This window comes from Diprion similis, chromosome 8 (genome assembly GCF_021155765.1).
Source record: "Diprion similis isolate iyDipSimi1 chromosome 8, iyDipSimi1.1, whole genome shotgun sequence".
NCBI lineage: Eukaryota > Metazoa > Arthropoda > Insecta > Hymenoptera > Diprionidae > Diprion > Diprion similis.
In genome coordinates this window covers 9,254,778-9,276,750 of record NC_060112.1, presented here as the reverse complement: position 1 = coordinate 9,276,750, position 21,973 = coordinate 9,254,778, and the positions used below count along the sequence as shown (strand labels likewise).

Below are 21,973 nucleotides of genomic sequence, written 5' to 3'. Positions count from 1 at the left end.
AATTGCTTTTGTGATTTCTACTGTCTATTACTATCGCTATCTTTAATTTTCTTTACTAGTATTGCCTACCGCTTTGTATCGTATCGGTTATTTTTATTTATTTGTGCATGAAATTTTGTAAACCACTCTCGTTGACTAATTACGTTTTGCTACCTTTCTGTAACAAATTTGACTAATCTACCGCTTGTGAACTGATTAATAATACACGACTGATTGACTTGTTAATTTCCTTGATTCGAGCTTATTTCTTGATTTCTTTACTTCCTTATTTCCGTAATTGTTGTAACTGCCTTGGATACCGCCACTCTACCAGTTCGTGTGAGTACCTGAGCCTAGCCAGCCATACAACGGGTTCTCTAATTATTATTACCCCATCATATCTTTTTCTTTTTCTTTAAAAATTGACGCTGAAGCGTCTGGCGCCCAACGAGTACCTTTTCTTATATTTAAATATCGTATCGAATAATTAGAGAATAGCTCCAAAGTGTTAACGGTAAGTCCTCGTCAGAGGGTAACAGAATTTAGCGTTACAGTATATATCAAATAATCATATTTCTGAGCCGCGAAAATCTCTTTAAAAATACGAGAATGGAAAATACTGGAACTATAAACAAAAGCTTGGATATTGATGCGTCAATTTAAAACCTTTAATTCCAGATTCAAATCTAGTTGATTGATTCGATTTCAATCTACTGTGGCTCATTTTATTCAGAAAACTCTTTCCCACAAGCTGGCTAAAAACGTCGTTTTACATGTCTTTGGCATCATTGAATATTTAATTTTATAAAATTGTGCCGATATTAATTCTGATGAAAAAATAATATCTGTTTCAGTGAATTCGTAGTAAACTGTTGTCTGAACAAAATCACCAATCGTAGAGTGAATCCGAACGAATCTCCGATATTTTGAACAATTCAAAAGCGTTTCGAAATATTAAAAATTGATGCCTAACAATAAGCAGCTGATATTTGTAATTCCAACATTTTTTCATTTGTATGTTATTGAAGACCTATTCATAGCTCGTTTATACAATAATAAATCTCCACTAAATTCACAACAGTTTCGTATTAAAGTTAATAAATAATATCGATTTGTCCCATTCTATACACAATTCTGAACAAACGACTGCAACATATTTTCATTTGATGCATAAACAAAAATGTATTGGCGTCTTTTCGTTCAAAATTGTGTATAAAACGGGACTATTAAGTCCTTTTTACATCAAAAACACGTGGACTTCGATATCTGAAGATATAAGTACGACAAGTTTAAAATCGACGCGGGCACTCCCTTAAATCTCGCGTAGATTCGCCTCCTAGGGACTTCAGGCCCAGGAAAACCGCGTTGGCACCGAAGCCGAATACAGAATAATGTTAGTTCGAGAGTGGGGGACTGAAGTTGCAGAGACTGCATAGGCAGTCAGTGCGTGAGTCGTGAGTGTAGTAAACAAAAGATGGGCCCACGCCGTAGGCGAGCGGACGAACTTTTGTCGACTTAGTATTCACGATCAGTTGAACATTCAACCGTCCAAGAAAAAGACTCGAGCATCTCGTAGAGCCCGGCCATGGCACTAGCGTAAGTAAAGACGTGACAATAACCACGTAAAACTCGTTATTTTACGTATAACTCTTGATACTTTCCATCTCAACAAAGGAGATACGGTATAGCGTCTGCCGCACGTTCCCAGAATGCAACAGGTGCGGTTTGCGGCTGTTTCACTCGCGAAATCTAACGCGATTTGTAAGCAATTTATTCTTTTAGGCGTTACTAAATAATATATACTTGTTATATCAGTGTGAGAAATAACGGAAAGTTTTCTTTTAATCGAGTTATAAATGGGTGAAAATTCTTCAGCAATATTTGAAATTCGTTCCTTTGTGAAGTGAGTCTACATCGAGATGTAAAATATCTTCTTTGTGCTTATTTTTTCCCAAAAAATATGTGTATATAATTTACTGATTATACTCGTGTTGTGATATTTAATTACTGCGCTTTGTATTACGTGTTATTACAGTTGAGCGTGTTGCTTTGTTTTTTTAGCTTTCGAAAAGGAGACCGTTAAAAAGCGTTCGATTAGTTTAAGACTTCCGTTGACGCCTCGGATTTAAACTACTATTGAACTTGCATCGTCTTCGCGCGCAAAATCAAATACCCCCCTCCATCTGTTAAATAAGCATATATATAGTTATACCGGCAATCTGTGCACGTGTCTTATTCGAATAGCAGACAAAATTTCAAGTTTGTTTATATTGTGATAGCAGTTTCACCTTGTTTACATTATTATTTGAATCGATTTTAAAGGTTCTAAACAATTTTGCTTCCGTAGTTCGTGCAGGATTGTAGAAAATATGGAATTTGATTGGTTAAACGAAGTTCCCAAACAATCAGAATGTACTAATTACCGTTACGTTTTAAATTCCTGTAAGCCAAAATATTCGAAAAAGACTATATTTTTCGCAAGTGTCAAATAAAAAATTACTAAATAAATATGTTGCAAAAACGTTGATTTTTGTATTGTATTTCATATATATGATGACAGTATGTATATGTATGTATATAGATATACGTATGTTTCAGAAGATTTGAACAAAAAACGCTTTGCTTTTCATAAAATCTCGCAACACTACAAATTCCTGGAATTCTGGTAACAACAAAGCAAAGAAATAGAAAATCAGCTGGATTCAATCAATTGTGGAATCGAAAGGAAAATACAAAAATGACATTCACTGGTGTGAAAACAGCAGGAGTAGAAAATGTCATTAAAATTCATGGGAATGTTAAGGAGAGGACGACAGAAGTGATTGATGTAAACATAAAAGCCAACCTCACAGTATCAAATTCTAAGGGATCAAAATTTGTTCAAAAATCACTTCTCTTCTTCGTCCTTTTTTTTACCAGCATATTCACCATTATTCTTTTCAACGTAAGAAGAGAATTACAGGCCCTTAAATTTCAGGTAACTAATCTGCAATCGCTTCAAGTATTTCAAATAATTTATACTTTAAACAAATACAATTTGAACCTTAGATTTCTTGACTGAACACGACGAAAGAACTATTTTAAAGTAAACTGTTTTTTTTATATGTGTGAAATTCCTCGACGATCAACAGTCGTATTATTGCAGGAATTTTTAGTAGTAACCCAAAAATAAAATATTTTCACTAGCATTCGATTATAATTCACATGCATATATATATACATATATATTATTTTATATGCATATATATCATACATTCGTTGAAGTTTGCATCATCACATCTTTCCACGCCTTCTGGTTTGTTTCTGTTTTGATTCAGAAGAGAGATTCATGAAAGAGTTATGCAAAAATAAAACAAAAGATAAGGATAAGAATTACGTGACATACATTGGATCGTATGACAAAAGATATGGTACTTTATACATGACACATCTTACTTAATACAGCAGTAGACGTATTACAAACCCGCTTACTTATACATGTGTATGTATTTAGCTACATTCATGAAAGATCTTTGCTTCATTCAACTTTAGGATCCAATAGAACAAGTACCTAAATCGATTCAGCTTCATATCTCTACTATTATTATGATTTGAACAGATTGTTTTGATACTCCCAAGATTTCGAATTTCAAGAAAAAACTTAGTTGCTATACCAATTGTTCGAAGGGGATGTCCGAAATCAGAGGAATTAAGTCAAATTTATATGTTGTAAATATCGTCTTTCAGAGTATAAATATTAATCACATCAAGATGGTATTTTCAAGTTTCTCGAAGCAATGAGCTTTTGCGGGCAGATTAGGTGTGACGTTCTAATAAATATCAAGAAATATTTGTGAACTCGATAAACATTTTTGTTATTCCTTTTTTGTTTAGGAACAATGCATAGAGACAAAAATCGCCATTCTGATGACCAAATATGAGAAAGTTAGCAATCAACTGAGCCGTATCCGTTCCCATACAAATTACAACAAATATCAACCAATCACTACTTCATACACATCAGAACTAATCTTTCCTTCAAATGACAAACCTCTTGTTAAATATGAGGATTTAAATACTCCCCAGTTGCTGAATATACAGAACAATAAAGCTCGTGTAACGACTTCGCCAAGTACCGACCAAGAAAATTCGAGTCTCATTCAAAAAGAGAATATCACTTTAACTGTGACTGGAAAGAGATCTGAAAACGATAAAGAATATTCGGAAAATACTTCAATGAAAAGAAACCAAAGCAAAAATAGTAATCGTTTCATAAGAACAATAATAAATGCGACAGATCAGAATGATAATCCGACTATGGAATACATAGAAAAAAATGTTGCTGACACATCGAGCTTGAATGCAGATAGAGAAAATAATGAGATAATGAATGTGAAAAAAGATGATAATGTTGGTCTGTGGAGCGAAGCCAGGACAGCAAGAATGAGAAGAGATAATGACAGGAGAGGTAAAATACGGACAAAGAACAAAAGGCGGCCCAACCGCAGTCGCAGGCGATTGGGTATACCTAGACGATTTTTGTACTGATTTTGAAACTTCAATTATTGGACTGGAATAGCTTCGCACTTTACATTTTTCCTCATTCAATTAACCATGCATAGTGCATGCTCTAATAGGGAGGTTTCATGGAATTTTGTATTTTATATTTTAACAGCTCGCAGATAAATGATTTGGTCGTATTTTTTCTGTTTACGTTTGAAGTAAAGTTGAAGCAAGAAAAAAGTACTATTTGCCGGCAACCATGTGAAAGAATGAAATTCAATTATATAATAACTTCTACAAGTATCGTTCCGAACAAATATGATCTCATTATTCTTAAATACTCTAGTTTAAGCATATATTAACTTCTGGAATTGTTTTCTCATGAAACTTCCCTAATTAAAAATCAATCAAAACTTGATAAATTGTATTTTATCTTGTAAATAATTTCGAATTACTTTATAAATGGTTCACAATCTCAAGACTCCCATCAGATCACTTTCCTAATTTTTGTATCGATCGTAACAAGGGAAAGTATTGATTTTACTATTTCGAAAATTTGGTTAAAAAAAACATTGAGATCTCTTCGGATAAGATGGTACAGATTAGTATTACTAGTTTACTATGTTTTTGCAGTATTGTTAAAATACCGAAATAGAAAATGAACGACTATCACATCCAAAAACTTGGAATGTGCAAAATCCTTTAGTAAAAAAATTCCAGTGTATCAAGCTTTTGTACAAATAGTTACAATTATCGCTGTTAGATTCTGAACAAGAACATTTGCTCAATCGTATTTGCACAGAACTGATTAGTATTTGTGCTTCAGTTACTTTTAGTTTTCCAGTCAATTATTTCAGCAGGAGCCTTGTGATTTTCGATGCTATAAATTGGAAGCAATTTGAAGTGATTTATTAGATTCGAAAAAATAAAAAAATCGAAATTTTACAATCAACGTGGTCTTAGCTGATAGTGTTACTGTTCACAGGACCGTTGGTAGTAACATTCGTTGGAAGTGTTCCAGAGCAGCACATAACAGATCAAGGTAGTTAGTAGAAATTGTCAATTTAGTAACCAATTAATATTCTGATTGTATGTACAAGTCTGATTAGTGATGATTGCAGACTAAAGTTGGTTAATTTTAAACATCTACATACTGATTATATCGTTTGAGATAGAGAGTGCCACAATCTACTTGTTTATTGGTTTAAAATTTAAATAATCATTTCAACCTGTATTCCAGGTGTAATTGGACCATGGGTGAAGCTTCCCAAAGACACATCGTATTACGATCTTCAAAGATTCCACCTAGTAGACAATAACAAATCAATTGAAATCACCATGAACGGATTGTATATGATATCTGCACAGGTACGTTGTATGTGAAATATGTTGTTCACAAATAACAGATGATAAAACAGCAGTGTTTTGAATCAATTGAAACAATTGTACATACATACCGTGTTGGCCCAAATATAACTCGACCCCGAATTTTCAACTTTTGCTTCATTTTACCCCAATCGCGTAAATTTTTCTCCGATATTACCGTATTTTAACGCAGCCCAGCGATTCTTGGTGTTTTCGATTTCCCGCACAGCTATTAGTTTAAAGTTTGCATCACAACTATGACGAACGTTTTTGTTCATTTGATTTGTCTGTGGAGATCTACACTCCATTCTATGTGCACTTCGAACATTCATTTTCTTAATTATTGCACGCACGAAAAATCTAACGAACAATTTGCTTATTCCAACTTCAGACTGATGCTTTGAAAAAATTGATGTTCGAATTTTCGATCTTCGAGATTAGGCGCGCGCGCACAGCGCGCGAATATTTGAATTGTCTGTCGATAACGGAATTTTCAGTTGATAATGCAAATCCCTCAAAAAGTTCCGAATATAATTCGAGTACGATTTTTGAAGGTGAAGTCGCTTACCAAAAACCTTGACTTATATTAAAGCCAAAACGGTATGTAAAGATAATTTTCAATGGTGACAATTATTTGAGAGACAATATTTGAGAAATAGTCTAAATGAAACAATTCTTACAGATGTTCTACTTTGGTAAGCACACCAATTATTCGTACTGGATTATAGTGACTTCGGAAGGTGAATCAAGTCCTCGAAAAATTACAAAATGTTCAGCGGTTGCAAGTACGTCCGCCAACGAAGTTTCTTGCCATACAAATGTAGTTTTACCTTTACGGAGAGGTGACAGAGTGCAATTAAAACAAGAAGAATGTGATCGGTATATATAGTTTACAATTATTATGCAAAAAGCTTGTAAAAATAGTTACGAGTTAAGGAGATTCACTTGAATTTACAAAACTCTTCGTGCAAATTTATCATAGTCCTACTAATTTTATATATTTATACTCTTACAGACTCATAAATTTACGAGAAGGATTCAGTTACGTACAGCTGGTTTTACTGTCAAACGAAGCCGACAGGAAACGAAGAGAGCTTCGAAAGAGTTCCGCAAGTGAATAATAGATGTACAATGTAAAAGTGTGAGAACAAGTAACTGCATACTAATTAGACGAAATAAGATGAACATTGCAGTATTGTCAAGAATTGAAACCTTGTAACAATCATTGTTAGTATTAGTTCTTTTTTTTTACGGACAGACAGTTAATGTTACACATATCTATTTTAAGTTAAATGCTCAAAGATTTTTATTGTTACCATTGTTCAATGTGCAGACTGTGACAATAGTATCTACGATCTCAAGTGATTTTGATACTGCCATTTTTACTAGTGAGATTCAGGCATAAACGAAATTTCCTCAATGCGGTTTTTAGTTAGCAAGTACGAATAAACAATATGTATTTAGTTGTTTGTTAAGATTATTTCATATTATATACTGTTTTAAACGAAAGATGTTATAATTAGCTGTCAGCAATTATAAAAGTAGCGACTTACTTCCAAGGATTACTTTAGTTGTAAGAAAATTATGTACTCTAATACTTTCTTTTGTATAGACCATTGCTGCTCCTTTTTTCATTACCACTAACAATAATTGGTGACGATTAAAAGCAAAACGAACAAAAGTACTATAACCGTGGATTGCGTGTGTTAACGTATAACTTGAAAAATGTTTCATGTATGAGGGTGTACTTGCATACATAAATCTTTTCATAACTTAATATACTACAATCATGATGTAAAAAAAATACTGTAATTCAGCCTCAGACATTTAATCAATACTTCAACAAGTTTTATTAGTGTTATCTGCTGAATAAACTCGTTCCATTAGTGAAGATAAGGTTTTTTTTTATTTATTGGCATTATGACAAATTGTATATATACTCGAATCATAATTGACAAAAATAAGTTTAAGTTGTGATTAGTCTATACAGGCTGTGCGAATTCTCCAATGATTGACGGTGCATTGTATATTTTACTGATTTTTCTGAATAAAAGTTTATCATAAAAACCAATTGCTAAATGTACGAAAATAATTACTCGGAATAAATATAAGTTATTTTAAATTATATCACAACTGCTTTTTACTATAAACCGAAGCCTTTGGAATAGATTAGAAAACAATAAAATTGCTTTGAATGTAACAGATACCTATGGATCCTGCAAACGTACTGATATTTCATTTCAAAATGTATGATAATTTTTCCTACACGAAACAGATCACCAGGTCTCTAGTTTACATCTTATACCTAATTGATAAACACGATATTGAATGCAATAGAATTTTGCAACAATACCTGTTGAATACAATTCAAGCATATTCAGTATTTTGGAGGTGAAATGTTTCATTGCTCATTTAAAAAAATGTATACATACATACAGTATAAATGACTGAATAACTTTCAATTAATTAACACGTAGACAATCCACAAATTCCAAGCATAGTTACCTGCATTGTAAATAATACTACTCGCGTTAGAAAGTGCATTATTCAGAATGAGTCAACTCTAGGATATTGTGTATGAAAAGTAATTTGAAAAATTTGACAATCATAGAACGCAAATTAAAATCTTGATTGATAGAGAATTGAAAGATCTTCCGATAATTTTCATTAATCAAAGACGTAAATGAAATAATTGTACTGATATATTCACAAGTATTGCTCTAATGTAATGGAAAATACTTGGTCCTTACGTGCAAACCTCACAATTAGTCATGAAAAATTTCGTGTGTGTACGCACAGTTGTCTCACACATGGTTTGCACGAAAATATTCTCAAATATAGTTACCTATCGTTTATTTGTACTTACATAATAGAACCGAATATAATAGTTCAGTTTAAAAAAGACTTCATAATTTATATATTACTATATATTTCACTTCATTATGATTATGCAGTTTGTTTTTTTTTGGGTACAGATAATAAAAATTTGACTGTAAGATTATTTATCTTACATAATTAAAAGAACTTGATGGAGAATAAGTTATGTTGCAAAGTAAATACGATTCGCAACTCAAAAAGCTGACGCTGTATTCTTTTAATACTATAATAATTTTCTTACATCTGTATCCAGATTGAAATCTGTTATACTGAAAATATTCAATCATATTTCTTTCAAAAGTGGAAACTATAGTTCCTGGTACGAATAAAACAAAACTCTGGTAGGGCTTAGCCTGCTGCCGAAGGTTTTAAAAGATGAGCAATTCGAGAATATTGCTGAATCTGAAATTACTGCATCATAGCTGTATTATCTTAGACACGTTTGAAATAGAACTGAAAGCCGTTGTGAGCTTTAAGGTAACGACAAGCTTTATTTCCTTCATCTGCAAGTAGCAGAACTATATATTTTCAGCAAACCATTTTTTCTAAAACCCAAATACTGGTCTAAGACATAATTCTCCTAAATTTTATTAGTTAAGCACAGACAACATTCCGATAGTCTTGAGCCTTATTATGCAGAGTCGCTAGTACAATATACCTGAAAAACGACCCCCAATTTATAATTCAAGGTTATGACTTATCGTTACATGGAATGTTTGCTAAGGCATCTCTTTGCGTGTTAACTTCTTCTGCTAATCGTTTAACGAATGGATGCTTTATCTTTCCATTTGTAGCAGTAAAATATTCCTGTAACTTTCCAGGCGTGGCATCGCGTTTTTCATACTCAAATGCCTGCATTATTAGGTCCAGCCTGTCCAAGTCTTTGACATATTGAGCCTCCGGAGTTTGTTGATCTTCGTACTCCTAAGTGGGAAGTTAATGGAAATTGGAGAGTTCATTGAAACTATAAAATTGTTTTCTAAGTTTTTGGGATAAGTATCTTTACACAATCTGATAAACCAAAGAATGAGGAATTTTCGACACAACAATTCTGTTCTTTCTAAATTTGGTGTTCGATTCGATTCACTATAAGCGATAACTTTTGCGATATATCTGGTTAATTTCAAACAGTCATTGTACTCATCCTTGTATACTTCGTTGTTGAATGTGTATGGAATTATTCGCGTTAATTCGAATAAATAAATAAATATATCAAAGAGTTCATACCCTGAATATCGTCAACATTTGAGGTCCCTTGTCGCCTAGAAGATCGCAGATCTTTTGCATCGCTTCATCTTCCAGCTTATGCTTGTCTTCTGGGGAAACTCCGCAATGCGGTGTAAGATCTCCAACAATGCACTCCGCCAGGTCATGAATCAAAGTCATTTGCATTATCCTGGCAACGAAATCCGACACATACATACAAGCATTGCAAATACATAGAAAGTAGACAGTGATTCAAAGAAAGTATGTCAATAGCTAGTTTACTGCTTAACTACTACTATCTATTATCAAAATATACTCATTTCAAAGATCAATACTTCATTTTATTGATACTCAACACCAAATAATATCCAAAACTGATTTAATTTCCAAATTCATATAATTTTGTAATAAAAATGTTCCATAGATTGGTTGGTAACGACCATTTGAGAATTAGAAACTGTTCTTTATGTACAAGAAAAACAAATTAAGCAAAATCTGCACGACGATAAACAGAAGGAATAAAATTCGAAAATTATGTAATGGGAAATTACATTACTTTGAATATAAGATCAAGGCTACTTACGAGAGTTAAAAAATTTAAAACCACTGTAAATTTCCAACTTGATTCTTACTTTACTCTGTCTAAATTTTCCTTATTGTCGACCAGAAAGGATAGCATAGCCATACGATACATGTGTCCAGAAATAGTTTCAGGTTCTGTTACTTTGCTAAGTATCCACCCCGTCCTTTTGACATGCTGCATAAAGACACCAAAGTTATACTTTGCCGGAGAATGATTACACAGAGGAAATTTTTAATTCATAAAACATCTCGGAGTTATTAGTAATGTAATGCGATTGCGATTCTTTTCGAAGATCGATATACTACATATTCGCGTTTACGTTGATCAGAATTTATAACAGTTACAGCTAGGAATAGCTTGTCACTAATTGTTAGTGCGTTAGTGCTTTATTAGATGCATTTTCCCTTTTGCTTCCACAAATACATGGGGGGGAAGCATTTATTGGTGTTTCCTCAATTTTTATTCCTGAAATAATTCCCTTTTAATACTTGTATTGCAGATGATGGTCATGCGAAAGTTTGCGGTAATGTGCAACTAGCTTTAATTTTTCTGAGAAATTCAAAGATAGTAAATTTTGTTCTTTTCATTTGCGATGATTGTACTTTAAATGCTGACCATAAAACTAAGGTCAAATAGACAAAGGCCAAGAACCCTTCCAAATTATTTTCTTAGAACCTTTCTGCATGGCAACACTAAAAAATTTTCTCCTCACCATCTGAGAAATATCCACTTCAGACCCCATCGTAAATTACAAAATCACAGTAAACTAAACATGCTTTATTTTCTGAACTATCTACAGAGATTTTATGTCCCTTTTTACCATATTATGTGAAAATTAAATGAAGCTCTCAAATGTAAGTTTACTGGAAATATTGTTATTTAATAAACCAGCAAAATTGCTGTGAGAACACGATAATAAATGTAAAAACCATTATGGTAAACCATCGAGGAAGTTTCTTGGAGTTAAATAAAAAAACCTTATACTTTATACGACAATTTTATGGGAGTTGACTGTCTATTGTTGCCATTTACTTTCATTAAATAAATATTGAATTTCATGATTTACATGCCTTAAGTAGACCAATTCTATGCGATGAGAACTTATTGGCGTTCAGGATAGAAACTTTGCCAATAAAATAAATACTTGTAGGAATTTTGTTTCATTAGTTTTCACTATCGTTGGTGCAAATAACATTGCTGGAACTAACTTTCTAACCAACTCCCCAACTTTTTATTCATGCTATTACATTCTTAAAGGTAATACCTTCTTACTACGTTTAACAAAGTTTTTCATCAATTTCAATTTTATTCCGCATGTATAACTTCACCATTGTACGATGCATCATGAGACAACGAACAGCATTTGACAATTGATAAAGATCGACAAGATTGTTTATCACCTAAGTGAACCTTGTGCATACATCAATCAATATTGAAAGGCACTTCACAGCACCGACACAGAGATCGAAAGTGATTTACACAATGCCAAGGTTTTGACATTCACCAAAGTTAACCTGTAAACGGCAACAGACGTTCCGCTGCTGCAAATAGTCTAAACAGCTGTACGTGATGAACGATTGATCACTCATTTCAACACAATAAAGAAAAATGAAAAAAAAAACGATGCGAATAACACGTCGAGACAAAATCGAAAAAGTAATTGGATGGCCAAATATGGATTGAGTATTATTCACTTTCGTACTATGTGATCTGCTCGCAAAAACATATAAACTAATTTTAATCGTACCTTCAGTCTGCCTACTAGCTCCATGAATTCTACCAATTTTGTTGCGTCGGTCATTTCGTTCGATTTCTCACTGAAAACGTACTTTAATATTCTTGCAAAAGCAATTGCACGTCAAATATGTTCACTGTCGTATTTCTTTCGGAAGACTGAGCGAATTCGGAGAGAGCACGAGCGAGCGCTAAAAGTTGAAATACTGGCGAGTGCGGAAGTAGGACTCTCAACCAATCAGAACTCGTCTGATTCCTGGTCCACGACTCTGTAGTCAGTGCTGCTCTCTGTAGGCACGGATAGAATACAGTTTTTCGCGATAACGCGTGGCGCGAAATTCAAATATCTTCACAGTTCTCTCGAAGCAAATCTCGCCATTGACTGAGAATATAATTGATAATTCATTTTGCATGACTTCAAAATGGTTTAAAATTTAGGCAGTAGGTTAGTTTGATCTCACCCTACAAAGGCTTGTTCTATTCAAAAGACTATTTTCTACAAATTTAATGACACAGTTTTTTGTATTGGCATCGCATTCTATTTTGTAAAATTGCAGTGTTATGGATTATGATCAATAAATGCTGAATATCGGATTGACTACTAATCTGTTTCAGAAGTTTTGTAAAGCACGTATCGGAATTATTATCTGCTAATGATATTTGAATACATAAGATGCGTGTGTGTACTGATAATAGCATTAAACACAGTTGTATGGGGTACGTCTTGCGTTTAAGGCGACTCTTATCCAAACTCCCCGGATAATCGAGAGACTGGCTCTGCGTCATTCCCACTTTTGAACGCTTCAAAACCCTGCAGTTGTTTATAAGATGCATTCCAATATTAAGCCTGCATTTCAAGTGCCTTATTTAATCACGACGTTTGTGATGTTACGCTCAGATGAATATTTTCACACTTGAGATAAGTGATTTATATTACCGGCCATTGCATGTCCCATCATTTTTCTCCACAGCGGAGTTTTCATGATTTACAGATTTCTGCGAAGGTGTTTTTCGGAGTAACACAGGAAAAATATTCACTAGTTTCATAAATAATTAATCATTGACCAAAATGTGGATTTCAGATTGAACAAATAAACTTAATTCGATTTCTTGCCAGGAATAAATTAAGGACCAACCAGCCACATCCTCCGACAAAAAAATTAGTAAGAGAAAAAGAACCTTTCACAAAAATTTCCAGTATTCCGAATTTCGTCATGCAATCATAGTGAACGCAAATGATTGGATAAGTCCAACGAAAATGTCTGATTTAACGAAGCGAACCCACGCATGTGCTCCAGCGACAAATCAGATAGTTCTCCACGAGAATTTCCGCCTTCCTGATACTCATGCCCAGTTTTATTGATGTTCGCGGAACAGCTTGTCAAGCACGCTTTCCACTGTGCCACCCGCCCTTGTAAAGTTAGATTCCCATGAACTTGCGACTAGTAGCGATATTACATAATAGTGTAAATCCTCTGGACTAACAGAAATAAATCCGTGTGATTTAAATCCTACATCGAATGTAAACTACACATCGAGACCATCGAGACCAATTTCTTAACAGCTACGAAACGTAGTTTAGTTTTCAACGTCGTTTACTCGCAGGTGTTTCGAATTCGGATATCACACCCTCTATTCGTCGCTCTATAAAAACCCGCCCTCCGTATTTTACAGCTGATTACACGTTACCTAGTAATCTGCGATACAATTTGTACATCATTTTGTACGCGTGTGTAGTGTGTATGTGTTCTTTTAGTATTTCATTTCAGTGCTTAAACATTCGTACGTGTTGATTTTTACGTGACACGATTTTTTGACTTCGGTGGTGCACCATGGTAAATTTATTAATTCACCTTGCAAGTAAAATTTATTAAAAATTGTGGGGAATAAGAACATTTACTGAGGTGGGGAATAAAATTTCAGCAGCAATGTATCTGGCACGGTGATAATATCACATTTACCGTAGGACAGAAATTATTGACCACTTATTGAATAATAATAACAATAACCATAATAAAAATAGTAATATTATTGAGAAAGGTAGCCAACGAATTGAGATTCTCGGATGTTGGGTGTTAAAATAAAGAAGAATCGTAATCTCTTGGGCTCGACCGTTCAACTCGAGTACATAACACAAATACATTTTTCACACTTCATTATTATTTCGTACAATGGCTAGTGGGAATCAACAGCACAGGTAAGTCGAATTACTTTTGCACAGCCTTATATGTAAATGTCATATTAATAATTATAGAAAGCTTTTTTTCTCAATCTAGTTAATTTTTTCTATTGCCTCAAGTTTTTTTTAAATCACTCATCAGTGTTTCTACAATCTGATATTCTTATAACTTTACTGTAATTTGGTTTATTTCCAACCTCCCGACTCATTAAATCATCCTTATACGTACACGAATAGTAGAATAACCGAATAAGGACATAATTGATACAAATCTAAGAAAAATTGAACATATTTATTATTGGTCATCCTTACGTTTCAATAACGTTTTTTCTATCTTCTATCCGACCCATATATGCCTGCAATTGTAAGCGGAACCCAGATTATATTTACCGCTTTATTAGCGAATCGATAATCTACTAATTTATTTACGTAGAATATCGCATTTAAATGTTACAAATACGTTTCACCACTCTTTTTGAACGTATTATTATAAATACATGTATGAAAAATATTACATCGTCAATTTTTCTACGGATTCGATTCTGATCAGCTGTTATTCTGGAGGCGATCCTTATTGCAGGTTTGGGTGGTGTACATAATTCGGTGGCTCTATACGTATTATTTCGCAATATAAAAACGAATCATGATTTTTTTTCGTTCGAAACTCTTTTTTACCCTCGTGAAAATGTTTTTCTAAATGTTTCAGATTTTTTCACTCGTGGTCGCCGAATTCTTCGCAACTTTGCTATGTGCCATTATATACATACAAGGATACCTTGGATAATTTTTTTATTTTTTAAACTCGCCGAAATTTTTTGAAAATAATATTTTTCGCTGTAAGAGATAAAAAAAGCAATCCCTAAGAAAATTTATTCCGATGCAAAAATTTAAAATCTAATCACCAGAACAAAATGTGATCATTAATATGTTTTTTTGAACTCTTCTGCGAGTTATAAAAGTTTACGATATTTCCCATTAAATCTTACAGAATGTTAAGTTAAAATTATTGTACACAAAAATGATTCACTAAGAGCCATGCATCGATACTTTTGAAACTTCTACTACTTCGAGTTAAGTACATCATGAATTTCAAAAGAATGGCCTAAGTCGATTGAATGATGAGATTTTGGAAGAAAATGAAATATTCCGTGAAGATGGGAAATAATTTTTTTCAACATCTCTAAACTTAAAAATCTCTGCTATGTAATGATACAAATTAATAGACCAAATTCGAATAACACAAGCTAAAACATCAACAATTTGAGAAAAGATTTTAAATAATTAGAACGTTCAAAATGATTAAACTCTGGTATATTCAATCCACTTGTTAGGTTTTTGGGCTTATTTTGTTTAGAAATAAAGTCTTCTAAAATTGTTTAAAAAGACTTTTGCAAACAGTTGATTGATGAACAGATGAACAATTGATCTCCATCGTATATAAAAATATATTTATGTTAATATGGTACAACAGATGTTCGTCAACATTTACGTTTCCGCGCCACAACTGCACTATAATCTTAGACTTTTTGAATAATCTTCAGACAATTTGTGGCTATCTGGCCAGCAAGCAAAACGAGCCTAGAAACGTGATTGCTTTAAAAAAAAAAAAAAAAAAACACCGTAACTTAATAAATTCGACTTTTGCGACTATAAGACCTTTGCTCAAAGTGTTGATATCTTAGCTTGTGTCACATAAATTTGTTCATATCCATTCCCATCATACAGCAATAAGGATATTGTATTATGTAGAATTTGTTAAAATGGTCCAATATGTAAAAGTATAACGTCATTTGATAATTCTGATTTCAAATCTTTCCATCTTAATCATGAGTTGCGAACTTATATTGTGGAACTTGAAATTGCCAAACTGTGAAGTTTTACATAATATATTTGTTGTTCTTCACCAGTTTAGATATACCTTCGAGATATGTAATTTAGGATAATCGAAAAATGGCTGTGAAAATCACCGCGTGTCTTACAACCCTCCCCTTCCATCTGTTCTAGGACGTCTTTGCCAGCTCCTGGACGCTCCGAGGTGAACCTTTGCTCGGTTTTGACACTGGGCAAGGACCTCAGTAAAATCACAATGCCTGTCGTTTTCAACGAACCTTTATCCTTTCTCCAACGAGTCGCTGAGTACATGGAGTATGCAAAATTACTCAAACAAGCTGCTATGGAAGAGGATCCTCTTGTTAGACTCCAGGTAATAGCGAAGATCTTCCTGCATTGATTAGCTCAATATATTTGGTGCATTGGAGGCCAAATGGGCTAATTTTTATCACAACTAATTTCAATTTTTTTCAGTATTTTATTTCCGTCCTAGTCACGTCGCTGAAGCTCTTGATTTATTTTTTTAACTAAACTATAAATTCGAATCGATGAACATTACCGGCATTTTTTAAAAGCGTAGAAAAATGAATCGCCAAATTTATCACAAGGTTTACTGCAAATTTAAAATCACCTTATACGAAATATTCATTGTTGTTGAATGGTAATATTTTTTGGAAATATGATGAAAAATATTGAAAAGAGGGAAATATTTTTCTAGAGTGAAACAGTTTATACAGTATCTAGAATTAAAACCGTAGCATGAATCGACAACTCACGATATCGCTTGATATTATAGTAATAATTTTATATCTGCTGTTTCTCTAGTATGTCTCGGCATTTGCAGTAAGCGCATTAGCATCGAACTGGGAGCGCCTGGGAAAACCATTTAATCCGTTGCTTGGCGAAACCTACGAACTTCAACGAGAAGATTTTAGGTACAAGAAATTAATAAAGGAAATTTACCAAACCAAACGAAAAATAGTTATAATAATGACATTTCTGAAAACTAATGTCTAATTATTATCAATGCACTAATGAGATCCATTAAAAACGATTTTCTATAAACAACAAGGTATATTATATACCAACAAGATATTTAAAAAAAATTTGGCCTTATTTTTTGCTACATAATGTTCTCATGTCTGTTGTTTTAGTACATTTTATATTGCTAAGCAGATCCCCATAAATTGTCCAAAACACATCCAAGCAATCTCACGTTCTAGCATAATAGTTACAATACTCGGAAACATTATATTTGGATTAAACACACCCAAGTTCAATAATTTTCCACCTTCTTATTATACCCTTTTTTCAAAATTGTTTATATCGCTAGATCGTGCCGCTCGTATTATCAAATTTGCTCAGATTCATTTCTATCACACAGTAGAGACATCGTTTTATTTGCCCTATTAATTGGCGCAGATAATTCTGCTGAAAGTTACTCGAAGACTCGAACATATTACCAATTTTTAACAACAATGGCGCTGTACAATCGTGCCAATTGTTTTTAAAAACTACACGCTACATAAAACTTCTCTATGATACATACGCACCTATATTTTGTTGCAGAATAATATGCGAGCAGGTGTCACATCATCCACCAGTATCAGCATTTCACGCCGACAGTGAGGACTTCATATTCCACGGCAGCATACATCCAAAGCTCAAGTTCTTCTGCAAATCAGTTGAAATTCATCCTAAGGGTATGGTGACAGTCGAGCTGCCAAAGTGAGTTGACCAAGTATGATGACGTAACGTCAATAAAGTGGAGAATATGCAGAGTTACGTTTGTTTGTTAGATGGAAGGAGGCTTACACATGGCAGAATGTCAATTGCATATTACACAATGTACTTGTCGGCCAGTTCTGGATGGAACAATTGGGTGCATTAGAAATCAGGCAGTACGGAGAGGCTAATTTGAAGTCTACCTTGTCGTTCAAAAGTGCTGGTCGGAATGGAAAAGACTTGCATAAAGTTGAAGGCTTTATAATGGATCAGGAGTAATTTTTACGCTTTATTTTCTTACGTTACGTGACTTTGTGGGATTGGAAACGAATCAGACTTTAGTTTTTTTACACGGAATCGATATATACTACAAAAATTACGATGAAAGAGGTATCGAAAAATCGAATCCGAAATTATTTCGAAATTCTATCTCAACACGGTGAAATTAACTCTATAAAATCGCCAATTTTCGCCAACGGTGATGCCGATGATTTTTGGTGTCCCTGATTCAGAATCCGATAGCAGAATATCAACATTAAAAATAGCGAATCCTAAATGGCGGATCGACTTTGGCAACATCAGTTCTAAATTCGTGAAACCCCTTAAATGCAAATTTTCACGAGATTCAAATTTATTCTGATAACATCAATGCACTGTTTTTGATTTTGAAATTTTGGTACGCGATTCGAAATCGATGAGTTCAAAAATTATTGGCGCCACTTTGTCGTCGCAGAATTTCGCGGATATAAAAAAAGGCCTGTGGCAAAAATATTTTTAGCTCTTCTACAATCCTACAAAGTTTTCTCTAGAATGGAGAACGACACCTGGCAGATTTTCTTTGCGAAGTATTTGTAGGAATGCGATTAAAACTGAGTTTCTTTTTAGCAAAAAAAAATTAGTGTTTCTCTACGGCAAGTGGACTGAAAACTTACGAGTTTGCGAACCAATATTGTACGAAGAAACACTGGAGAGGATTAAACGAGAGAACAGAAGCCCTCAAGGCAGCCCAGGACACAAGAAAGTCCTGGCTAAATTACACAGTTTTAAAGTGGGCGCTTTCAAACCTTCTCATCAGGTATTTTCACATTCGTAAATGTCGTAAATAAGTCCTGATTACGTTTCTCTCACCATTTATATTTTTTATGCAAAATGGCCGCAATCGAATAAGTATATAATGGAATGCACTATAGTTGGCATGCATATGCTTCGTAAGCAAAAATATGACCTGAAGATTTAAGTTTCTGATATTCCCGAGTCAGAAGTGACCGGTAAAAAAAAGTCATCTTTTTACTTCTAATTTTCAACCCAATCAGAATATTTGTGATGATAAAAATTCTAAAAAATTGCATTGAAACATGAAGCGTATTGATGCAGGACATCGATTTTTTTTGAGTCGTGATCATAATTTGTTGAAATGAATAAAAAGGTTCAATTTCTTAACCTGTGATTACATGGTTTCTTACTGGCGTATAATGCAGAATAATTAAACCATCGTTATCCGTCAAGAAACTATAACATCCTCAATTATCATAATCAGATGCGGACGATTAGTGATTATTGATTTTGAGAATCATGTCGATGGATACAAAAGTTTGTTCTTTAATTACTTGGGTGGAAATACAAAATCGAATAATTTAAAAAATCAGAATGATATAATTTTTTGGCCGGTAACTTTATTGACAATAAAGCGTGTAGATTGTAAGTGTAAAATGAAGTTGCCGGTTGTACTACATATTCATATGTTTATTGGACCACGACCTTTAAAACGAAAACTTCAATTTCCACAATGAATAGATTTTTAAGGCATAAGAATATGTAATTATTTACAGATTGATTTAAAGGCCATTCATTTACTTGTCTCTTGGCAACTATTGAAATAAATATTAATTGCTTTAGGATGCAATCGATGAATCTACGGGAACAGAAGGAGATGATAGTCCAACTATTGATGAGATTCCAGGATCAACTACCCTTTGGAAAGTTGCTCCAAGGCCGCAAAGTAGTGCTGAAGTGAGTACAAAGAACCACCAATGTATAAACAAACATATTACACATTCGTTTATGAAACACGTGTTTAAAGCAAAATCAGCGATTGAATCTCTGTGTTACTGTTTAATTTTAGTTTACTAACAACTTTGAAACATTCCGTTTCAGTTCTACCAATTCACCACGTTTGCAATGTCACTTAACGAGATAGAACCTGGAATGGGAAAAATCTTGTGCCCCACAGACTCCAGGCTTCGACCTGACATAAGAAAACTCGAGATGGGAGATCAAGATGGTGCAGCTGCCGAAAAAATAAGATTGGAAGAAAAGCAGAGAAGGTCGCGAAAAACAAGGAAACAAAATAGCGGTTCCGAATGGACACCAAGGTACATACGTTTAACGAACTGTGTTTTAGTTCTTCAAAGTGCCAAGATGATCTCAATATTAACATACCTCAATTACATCGGGAAATTCATACATCAACTGAAAAGTAAAGGGTCAGTCACTGTTGGAATCGGATGAACAATGCAATCCTTTGTAATCCCTTTGTATATTCCATATTACCTTTGTAACCCATGAAATTCCTATAACCTATTCCTACAATTCTCTTTGCATTCTGTATATTACATTTGTAATACTTTAAATTCAAGTCGTCCTTGTAATTTTCTTCATCACTTGTAATCCAGGTAACGGCTTGTGATTTTTGTAGCCTTTTATATTCTGCATCTCATCTTTGTGATGAAAAGGTTGAGTTGTAATCGTTATTCACGTATCGATTCCCCCCTCGTTGAAATGTGATCTCTCAACTAAATGGAATATCAGGGATGAAATTTGATTACTTATGTCCAGGTGGTTCGCTACTGGTATAAATCCACATTCAGAACAAGTGGATTGGCTGTATCAAGGAGAATACTGGAATCGAAATTATTCAGACATCGAAGATATATTTTAGGTCAGTGTGTATAACGTGTAATTGATGTAATCATAACGATATGTAGTAATTAGTACGTAACTTATGTCGCTGGATATTAGGAAGCGTGAACCTTGTAGGATTGTACTCGGTGTATAATGGAAAAAATAATATTGCGCAAGCTGATGTGAGTAAAAGAAAAAAAAAATAAATATGAAAAAAAAAATAAATAAATAGGAATGGCTACTGACCAAATAAATAATCGGCTGTAAGGAGGAAGAATGATAGATGTAGATAATTTATTGATATCTTGCCATGCCACCCCCCGGAGTCAACTTTTTTCGAAGTTCAAAAGTCGATTGATTTGTAGTGACGAAATAGGAATAAAAATAAAATTACACATAAGAAGAAATCGATACTTGCCTTGAGAATCTACAGTTAAATATATGTTAGTTGGCTTCCAGAAGATACTGCAAAAGCGTCTAGCAAAATAGAAATATATAACGTATATTTATTAGAAAATAACGTAATAGATCCTATATAGGAAAATGATATTGACATGTGACTTAGTTGTAGATTGGCTGATTATAATTTAACTTAATAATTAACTTTATTTCTTCATACGAAGTTTATCGATACTCGATTTCGTTTCCTCAGTTTCCTACTAGTGCAAAAGGTTTATGGTGAATATAGAGTCATATTGATGTAACGACAGTTGGACATTGTATAAATAGGTCGGAGTATTGTACGTGCAGCTTAAATAATCGTATGCATGCTGCAACCTTTGAAAATCCAAGAAGAAATTATATTCCATGGGTCAAGTTAATGGCCGAATATCATCTTATTTATATCTGGGTAATTTAGGAAAAATATAAACCGAATCTATAAGTATAATAAATTACCAGAGCATGACTTAAAAACTATGAAAATCGTTAGGGATATATATTTTAAAGATATGAAAAACACTATTGACGAATTGTACATATTTAAATGACAAATTCATTTTATTTTATTAATTATTTATAGTTTTAACTACTTTTCAATATCCTTCGTGTTTTATGTTTATTTTCTTGTATTCTACACGAAGTTATACACAAATTCTGAACTCTTTGAAGAA

The 21,973-nt window shown here is 33.5% G+C and overlaps 3 protein-coding genes across 3 annotated transcripts; 2 read left to right on the top strand and 1 right to left on the bottom strand.

Annotated features, from left to right (window-relative positions):
- Positions 1-1,326: 1,326 nt before the first annotated feature.
- On the top strand, positions 1,327-7,077 carry LOC124409111. The gene is made up of 8 exons (XM_046886532.1): positions 1,327-1,575; positions 2,578-2,956; positions 3,853-4,014; positions 4,060-4,480; positions 5,447-5,506; positions 5,702-5,829; positions 6,509-6,705; positions 6,842-7,077. Exons 2-8 carry the CDS (start codon positions 2,717-2,719, stop codon positions 6,945-6,947), a joined length of 1,314 nt encoding a protein of 437 aa, XP_046742488.1. The 5' UTR covers positions 1,327-1,575; positions 2,578-2,716; the 3' UTR covers positions 6,948-7,077.
- A 1,542-nt stretch (positions 7,078-8,619) lies between these two features.
- Positions 8,620-12,396, bottom strand: LOC124409108 (5'-deoxynucleotidase HDDC2). The gene is made up of 4 exons (XM_046886527.1): positions 12,240-12,396; positions 10,542-10,666; positions 9,931-10,099; positions 8,620-9,627 (listed from the first exon to the last, which is right to left on the bottom strand). The coding sequence occupies exons 1-4, from the start codon at positions 12,291-12,293 to the stop codon at positions 9,394-9,396; spliced, it is 582 nt and encodes a 193-aa protein (XP_046742483.1). The 5' UTR covers positions 12,294-12,396; the 3' UTR covers positions 8,620-9,393.
- Positions 12,397-14,045: 1,649 nt separating this feature from the next.
- LOC124409102 (oxysterol-binding protein-related protein 2) lies at positions 14,046-21,251 on the top strand. Its single transcript, XM_046886514.1, has 9 exons — positions 14,046-14,423; positions 16,410-16,608; positions 17,061-17,170; positions 17,805-17,963; positions 18,035-18,235; positions 18,846-19,035; positions 19,857-19,970; positions 20,115-20,332; positions 20,796-21,251. Exons 1-9 carry the CDS (start codon positions 14,398-14,400, stop codon positions 20,896-20,898), a joined length of 1,320 nt encoding a protein of 439 aa, XP_046742470.1. The 5' UTR covers positions 14,046-14,397; the 3' UTR covers positions 20,899-21,251.
- Positions 21,252-21,973: the final 722 nt, after the last annotated feature.